The following is an 8,872-nucleotide window of genomic DNA, read 5'->3' as shown; positions in this document are numbered from 1 at the left end:
CCTCAAAAATAAAAAAATATGTTCCAACAAATTAAAAAAAAAAAAAAAAAAAAGAGGTGTTCATAATATTCTAAGAATATGTGACGCGTTATCCAGAAATTAGATTCAAACGTGACTGTGCATGTACTAGCAGATCAAGAAGTCCAATTAGAAAGACATAAATTGGTGAAATTACTGGATTCCCTAATTATTACTTAACGTATTGAATCGAACCCAAACCTCGAAAGAGGATAAAATAACGAGCGTAAAGCAAAAGTAAATCAAGAGAAGGAAAATTTTATAAGAAATGAGTAAAGAAGAGGAAAATACATACCATATCTATAAGAAGTTACAGCAAAAAAGCAACAAGCGGCGGCGGTGACGGAGAAGGGTAAGCTAAGCGGATCCTCGCCCTGGGCTTGGCTTTTCGAGGTTTTTTCACCAATTCTTTGCCTAATCTGCCTTCTGATTTTTAATCGAATTGGTGTGTATTTTTTTCTTTTCTTTCCCAGGAATTTCTTTAAAAATACCAAAGCAGAAAATGAATAAATTATTTTTGGCTAAATTACATGTTTAGTCACCAATCTTTTCCCCTCACTGCACTTTCCTCGCAAACATTTTTTATTAGAAAATTTTCACATTTCGTCCCTAACCTTTACAAAATGAACAAATTTACCATCAATCTTATTTTTAGCAAGAGTCAAAAGTTGCGACCGAAAGAGGAGACTCACATTTCCAAACAGTTCAAACTTTCATTAAAATCTTTTGTAAGAAGGAAAGAGCTCCCCACACAGGCCCTTTGCACAGGGCTTGTACAGGGGCTCTCACATGGGAGTGGACCTCATGTGTGGAGTCCATCCCCATGTGTGTGCACTTGTACAGGCTCTGTGCAAAAGAGCAGGTGCAGGTAACACAATTCTTGTAAGAATCAACTCCAAATAGGTTCTCCTTCTTTTTTCATCTGTTATCTTAAATGATTTTTTACTTTAATTTTAAGTAAAATTGTATTTATTATTTTCAAAATACAATTTTCTATTTTTTTTAATCATATTTTTCAATAAAATAATATTATATGCAAATTCAAAATTTTTCCTTACACATTTTTCAATAAAATAATATTACATACAAATTCAAAATTTTTCATTACTTTTTAATCACACACTTTCTATCAATTTACTATTCCAAAATGCATTATAAACAAAAAATAAGGCTCAAACAGGGCTCGAACAATTTAGGTATAAATAGTTGGAAAAAATTCATATATGCATGTAATAAAATAAAATATTCATTTTATATTGTTATATTTATCCTTATTTTGATTTTACTACAAATACTAAAGATAAAGCTAGATTTACTGTGTGGGATATTTTCCTTAATTCACGCAATAACTGAAAACCGTTCAAACAATTATCATGGGCAACATTCAATACATTGTAGAGGACATGAAATTTCAAATTCAAATAGGAGGATACTACAAGAACAATAGCAGTGAAAATCTGAAATTCATCATCACCATGGAGAACGCGTGAACTGAAATAAATCAATCCCTTGCGTGTTCGTCGGATTGCTTGGGGGGTTTCAATTTGTCCTAAATTTTGCGATTAAGAAGGTAATTAATTCAATTTCTGGAGAATTTTCTTGAAGTTCTCTATGTGCCGTATCTACCTCTGTAAAGTATTATTACTTTGTGAATGTATATTTAGATTTACGTTATTTCTTTTTCTTTTTCTCTAATGCAACCGATCGATGCATGAAAGATCGTTTAGACATAAGTTCACCAACATGGGATGAAATTAAATTGGGGTATTATAGTGTAAGCTTCAAATCTCCATAGTTATATCACCGTTTCTTATCTGTCATTAAACAGAATGTATTTTGATAAACATCATAATATGTTCTATCTTGACAACAACTAGTATTGAGCTTTGTGGAATGATCTGTTTATTGTGTCTACAAATATAATAAGTGCTAAAATATTAGAATGCGTTCTAATTGATAGCATATGATGCTGTATGATGGTATGAAGTGTGTCTAATAATACTGAACTTGTTTGTCGTGGTCAACTGTGATTACTATAGGTAAAATACTTTGAGGATCATATCAACTTATGGTGAATCCTCTATTGATGTGTGGATGCAGGTTTGGACTTTGTAACCAGCGAAGCAAGGACATTTGTACTTTTCATACCTAGTGGAGGCAACCATTTTTAAGTGGATGGGGAGCTTCATGTCAACACAAATTAGTTGTGATCGACAATAGAGATGAACAGCCATATAGTTATTGTACACGTTATCACACAAAGGATAGTTACCTGGGATCTTATGTTGGATACATTGTACCACTCGACGACTGTGTCAATTAGATAGAAAGAGTAATTGACGGCCAGCAAGTAATTGACGCCAGAATTAGAGATGCTTTGTATAGCTTTGTATATTAGTTGTAATTGGTAGAAAATTGCTAATTTGCCTTATTATTCCTATATATACAAAGGAACCCCCACAATGAGGATTATTGAGTCAAAAAGGAGAAATTGAATACCTTGACATGGTATCAGAGCTTCTGGAAGTGTAGGTTAATTTCCAATCACCATCTTCTGCGGTGACGGGAAACTTGTTTGAGATCCTCACAATCCGGTCGGAATTTGTTCATGAATTTCTGGGCCGAAGGATTCCTGGTCGGGACTCTCTGTAGCGACCGACCCTTGCTTGGTTCATCTCTGGTTGGTTGAACCTATCGGCGTCTTCAGTGGAGGCATGTACGTGGCTTCTGGGTTTCGCATCTGTCGACGGGTCCGGTGGAGGAAAGACCGTTGATCGCGTGATTAAAGGTTTGACATTAACCCGTGTGTGTTGGACTACTTAATCCATTGTTTAATTGGGGCCTATTCTATAGAGTTTACTTGGGCTTGGTTTATGATTTTGGGGGGCTTATTCAATTTTGGTTCTGCTGAATTTATATTGGGTCCTTTTTTCACTAGCATAATTAACTACGTACAGATGTCAACCAACATATATGAAACTTTCGGTGTGCACTTCACGGGTAAAAATTATTCTACATAGGAATTTCAATTTCGATTATTCATTATGGGAAAAGAATTATGGGGTCACATTGATGAAAGTGACCCAGCTCCTACTCAGAATATTCAATTGGGCCAATGGAAAGTGAAAGATGCTAGGGTTATGATATGGATTTTAGGATCTGTTGATCCTATGATTGTCCTAAACCTAAGACCTTATGAGACTGCTAAAGAGATGTGGGAGTATTTAAAAAAGGTCTACAATCAAGACAATACAGCCAGACGATTTCAATTGGAGTATGAAATTGCAAATTACACTCAGGCCAATCTCAACATTCAGGATTACCTCTCTGGGTTTCAAAGCTTATGGGGTGAATTTGCTGACATTATCTATGCTAAAGTACCAGTTGAATCTCTTGCTGCCGTTCAAACTGTACACGAACAAAGCAAGTGAGACCAGTTTCTACTGAAGTTACGTCCAGAATATGAGGCAATTCGCTCAAATCTAATGAATCGTGATTCGTCCCCTTCTTTGGATGTTTATTTTGGGGAGTTACTTCATGAAGAGCAGCGTCTTACAACACAGGCCACTCTTCAACTTCAACATCAACATATGACCTCAGATGATGTCGCTTATGTAGCTCATGGGAAAAACAAAGGAAGGGACGTGAGAAAGGTTCAATGCTTCAGTTGCAAGGACTATGGGCATATTGCTACTCACTGTACCAAAAAGTACTGCAATTACTGCAAGAAGTCGGGACACATTATCAAAGACTGCCCTGCTCGACCTCAAAATCGTCAGGCTAATGCATATCAGGCTACTGCCAGGCCATCGACTTCTGAGACATCATCTACTACTACCCAATTTGCTCTTACTCCTGAAATGGTGCAACAAATGATTGTGTCAGCTTTTGCTGTTTTGGGACTTCAAGGTAAACATAATACTTCATCTCAATCTTGGCTAGTTGATTCAGGTGTCTCAAATCATATTACCAGTTCCTCTGATGGTCTTTATGATATTCGCCCATATTAAGGCTCATCTCATATTCAAACAGCTAATGGTAGTCATTTAGCTATTAATGCTGTTGGTAACATTAATTCTGCTTTTAGAGATATTTTTATATCTCCTGGTTTATCTACAAATTTGATTTCAGTTGATCAATTAGTTAATAACAATTATGATGTCCATGTTTCTCGTGATGGTGTTCTTGTGCAGGATCAAGTGTCGGGGAAGATACTAGCGAAGGGGCCTAAAATTGGACGATTGTTTCCATTACATTTTTCTATTCCTAGTTGCTTATCTTTGGCTTGTATAACCGTTAACAATAAAAGGACATCCAAACTCCACTATCCTGTCTTATTTGTTAAACTCTAGTTTGTTAGGTAATAAAATAATTCTTCTCATAATTTGTGCTTTGATTGTTCTACATGCAAATTGGGAAAGAGTAAGACTCTTCCTTTTCCTTCTCACAGTAGTCGTGCCAAAAAGAGCTTTAATATTGTGCATAGTGATGTTTGGGGCGTTTCACCTGTCACCTCTCGTGCCCAGTATAAATATTTCGTGACTTTTATTGATGATTATAGCCGATACACATGGATCTATTTTCTTCGTTTTAAATATGAAGTCCTTTCAGTTTTTCGGACATTTGTGACATATGTTGAGACCCAATTCTCCACTAGTATTAAAATTTTACGATCTGATTTAGGTGGAGAATATATGTCCCACGAGTTTCGTGGTTTCTTAAAACAAAAAGGGATTTTGTCTCAACGATCATGCCCTTATACCCCCTCAACAAAATGGGGTGGCAGAATGAAAGAATTGTCATGAACTGGATGTTGTTCGTACATTATTACTTGATTCCCATGTTCCTTCAAAATTCTGGGTTGAAGCAGTATCCACTGCAGTTTATTTAATCAATAGATTGCCTTCCCAAATTTTACGCTTTGACTCTCCATATTATCACCTTCATAATCAACATCCTACTTATCATGACTTGCATACTTTTGGGTGCATTTGTTTTGTTCATTTACCTTCTCATGAATGACACAAGCTTTCTGCACAATCTGTTAAGTGTGCTTTTATGGGCTACGGGGTTTCGCACAAAAGTTATGTTTGCTATGATCCATGTTCTAACAGATTTCGCATTTCTTGTAATGTTGTTTTCTTTGAGCAACAATCTTTCTTTCATACTCATGCTCAATATTTACCTGAAATTAGTATTCTCCCATGCTTTGACGATTTGACTTCTCATCCTGAAAGATTCAAGCCCGGACTCATGTATGAGAGACGTCGACCAAATAGGCCTCTTCCTGAAGTTGACCTCACATCTGATCTTGTCCAGCCCCTCTCTTTTGAGCCTGAGTTGACATCAGATACTGATGTACCTCCTGATCCAAGTCCTCGACGATCTACCCGTATTTCTTGCCCCCTTGATAGATATGGTTCTTTTCATTCATTTGCCACTACATTGACATCTATACCTCCTAGTTATTCAGAAGCAGCTAAACATGAATGCTGGCGAAAGGCTATGGATGAAGAACTTCGAGCACTTCAGGATAATCATACTTGGGATGTTGTTCCTTATCCACCTAATGTCAAGGCTATTGGTTGTAAGTGGGTATATTCTATCAAGCTTCGTTCTGATGGAACTCTGGATCGTTATAAAGCTCGCCTAGTTCTACTCGAAAATAAGCAGGAATATGGGGTAGATTATGATGAGACATTCGCTCCAGTGGCAAAGATGACTACATTGCGCACTATTTTTTCTATTGCAGCTTCTCAGGGGTGGCCTCTTAACCAAATGGATGTCAAAAAATGCTTTTCTTCATGGTGATCTCAAGGAAGATATTTACATGACACCTCCTCCGGGTCTTTTTTCCTCTTCTTCACAAGTATGTAAGTTGAAAAAGTCTCTTTATGGGCTAAAACAAGCTCTTCGAGCAAGGTTTGAGAAGTTTCGATCTACTTTGTTACAGCTTTCTTTTATCCAGAGTCAGTATGACTCCTCCCTATTTCATTGTAAGACATCTACAGATATTGTTCTTTTACTTGTGTATGTGGATGATATTGTTATCACTGGCACGGATTCTGGTTTGATAACTCAACTCCAGCAGCATCTACATGCTTCCTTTCACATGAAAGATCTTAGCCCACTTACATATTTTTTGGGTTTGGAAGTACACACTAATTCCACAGGTATATTTTTGAACCAACACAAATATATCCAAGACTTGATCACTTTGTCTGGTCTTCAAGATTCTTCTTCTGTCGATACTCCTCTAGAAGTCAATGTTAAATATCGTCGTGAAGAGGTGAGCTCCTTCCTGATCCGACTATCTTTCGTCAATTAGTTGGGAGCCTCACCTACTTGACCATCACTAGGCCTAATATATTATTCGCATTCCAGCAAGTCAGTCAGTTTATGCAAACTCCACGACATCTTCATCTTGTGGCAGTTCGTCGCATCATTCGGTACCTCCAAGGTACTCTTCATCGTGGATTGTTTTTCCCTTCTGGGTCTCCTATTCATCTTGTTGCATTTAGTGATGCAGATTGGGCCGGTTGCCCTAAATACTTGTCGTTCTGTTACGGGCTGGTATATGTTTCTTGATAATTATTTAATCTCCTGGAAGAGTAAAAAGCAGGCACGTGTGTCTAAATCTTCAACTGAATTCGAATACCGTGCCATGTCCGCTGCCTGTTCTGAGATTATTTAGCTCCGTGGGCTTTTAGCTGAACTTGGCTTTCCTCAGTCTAATCCTACACCCCTTCATGCGGACAACACGAGTGCTATTCAGATTGCTGCAAATCCAATATATCATGAGCGTACAAAGCATATCGAAGTGGATGTCACTCAATTCGAAAGGCTTTTGACGCAAATATTATTTCTCTTCTGCATATCTCTACTGATCTACGGATTGCCGACATATTCACCAAAGCCATCACACGACAACATCATCTCTTTCTTGTGGGCAAATTGATGCTTCTTGATCACCCAGCATCAATTTGAGGGGAGATGTCAATTAGATAGAAAGAGTAATTGACGGCCAGCAAGTAATTGACGCCAGAATTAGAGATGCTTTGTATAGCTTTGTATATTAGTTGTAATTGGTAGAAAATTGCTAATTTGCCTTATTATTCCTATATATACAAAGGAACCCTCACAATGAGGATTATCGAGTCAAAAAGCAGAAATTGAATACCTTGACAGACTGTGCCCTATGAAAAGTAGACAATCACCGAAGTCATGAGATATTGTCGCCTAACTCGAAGAGGCAATCTAGTAGACCGAAAAAGACAAGAGGAAGAACAAGAATAGAGTTATCCAACCCAACATGGTGTGAAGGTTCAAGTCACAGTAGGAGAACATGAAAGCAGCGACCTCAACCTTTGAGTCATGTCCAGAATCGTAAACAGGGATCGAATGTCAAGATGACATACATGACACATCACTGGACAATCCATCAAACATTCACTTAGTATTAGTGCAAATGTAGTACTTCATTGCTTAATTTTTTTTAAAGAATTTATCTTTCCTTCAATAATGTTGATGTTCCTCGTACATGTATTTTTTTTATTTTTTTTTTATGAATGAGAAAAGCATTCTTATGATTTGTATATACATGTGAGCTATATAAAGGTTATCAGATAGCTAATTAAATCGGATATGAATAGTAGAGTAGTTTAATTTTTATTTATTTTTTTCACAACTGCACAGCGATTCTCTAATTTCTGCATTTTTCAACTGTTGAATATTTGTTCAAAATCAATAGAATGATAATGGACTAATTGTTGGACTCAATTGTGAAATTGGTAGAATCAAAATAAATTGAAAAATGAAAATTTTGATTTTTGCCCATGCGTACGCACATGCTTATTTTTGTACATACGCGAGATGTGCTTTGGCAAAATCAGAATTGCTTTTGCTTTTGCTTCTACTATGCGTACGCATAGTGTTAAAAATTAGCCGTTGGCTGATTTTTCAATTTGAAACTTAGGAGCCGTTTTGGATTAAAAGTTGTCACTTTTCATCTTGTTTTGGCACCATTTCGTGATGTATTGATTGAGACCTATAAATAGGTGATGAATGATCAATACAAACATTATTAGAATCGTTAAAAACATCTTGAGATCCAGATATCATTCCATATATCAAACTATTGATTTACATTCATATTCAAGATCTTCCTTTGTGTTCTTAAAGTTTTGGAGGATTGCACTTGTGCTTTGATGTTAAATCCTTTACAAGGCTTGATATAATCCTACAAACCGTTTACCAAAACCTTTAAGCATCTCATTCAATCCCGAGAGGGGGCAAATATAGTTTGAGAACAACGATTCCGTGTTCAAGCCTCAAATTCGTTCTTAACGTATTTCGTGATTTCTATTCATTTTCCTTCTATAATTTTGTTGTTGTTTCTTCTCCTACCCCTTATTTCTAGCATCAACAAATATATTGTACCATTCATTTGTTACTACATCCTTTCCAAACTCAAGGTACACGTACAAAGTGTTACACATTCGTGTTAACTGAAAAATGGAGTACAGATCCAAGTTTCATGTGACATTTGTTGTTGTAAGACGTAATTAAAACTTAATAATTTTTTAATTGAGTTTTAGTTGTGTAGTCTATTTTGCTTATATTTTTATAGAAAAATTTAATTTCACATGTTATGTAATTTCATAATTATCTAAATTATGGTTGGAGAATACACAAATTTAATGGGTGTAAATGAGTAACCATGAGACAAACAACTAAAATTATACAAGCGAATTTACCATGGTGTTTTACTCTCAACAATTTGAATATTCATGTTAACTGTTTGAATGGAAAATTTAGTTTTTAGATGCAGAAAAAAAGGGGGGGGGGGGGGGGG

The 8,872-nt window shown here is 36.3% G+C and overlaps 2 protein-coding genes across 4 annotated transcripts in view; one reads left to right on the top strand and one right to left on the bottom strand.

Annotated features, from left to right (window-relative positions):
* Positions 1-479, bottom strand: part of LOC111365306 (DEAD-box ATP-dependent RNA helicase 35) — a 4,270-nt gene extending 3,791 nt beyond the window's left edge. For both annotated transcript variants that reach the window (XM_022985750.1, XM_022985752.1), the window contains exon 1: positions 314-479. In XM_022985750.1, coding sequence (XP_022841518.1) covers positions 314-316 — 3 coding nt within the window. In that variant the 5' untranslated portion in view covers positions 317-479. The remainder of the gene's footprint in view (positions 1-313) is intronic.
* Positions 480-1,401: 922 nt separating this feature from the next.
* On the top strand, positions 1,402-4,652 carry LOC111365305. 2 transcript variants are annotated; one of them, XM_022985748.1, is made up of 3 exons: positions 1,402-1,588; positions 2,119-3,927; positions 4,212-4,652. In XM_022985748.1, the coding sequence occupies exons 2-3, from the start codon at positions 3,504-3,506 to the stop codon at positions 4,247-4,249; spliced, it is 462 nt and encodes a 153-aa protein (XP_022841516.1). In that variant the 5' UTR covers positions 1,402-1,588; positions 2,119-3,503; the 3' UTR covers positions 4,250-4,652. The 2 variants fall into 2 exon arrangements, with proteins under 2 accessions (XP_022841516.1, XP_022841515.1); XM_022985747.1 differs by lacking the exon at positions 4,212-4,652 and having other exon boundaries at positions 2,119-4,199.
* The last annotated feature ends 4,220 nt before the right edge of the window (positions 4,653-8,872 follow it).

Source organism: Olea europaea, chromosome 17 (assembly GCF_002742605.1).
Source record: "Olea europaea var. sylvestris chromosome 17, O_europaea_v1, whole genome shotgun sequence".
Taxonomy (NCBI): domain Eukaryota; kingdom Viridiplantae; phylum Streptophyta; class Magnoliopsida; order Lamiales; family Oleaceae; genus Olea; species Olea europaea.
This window is presented reverse-complemented; position numbering and strand designations above follow the sequence as displayed.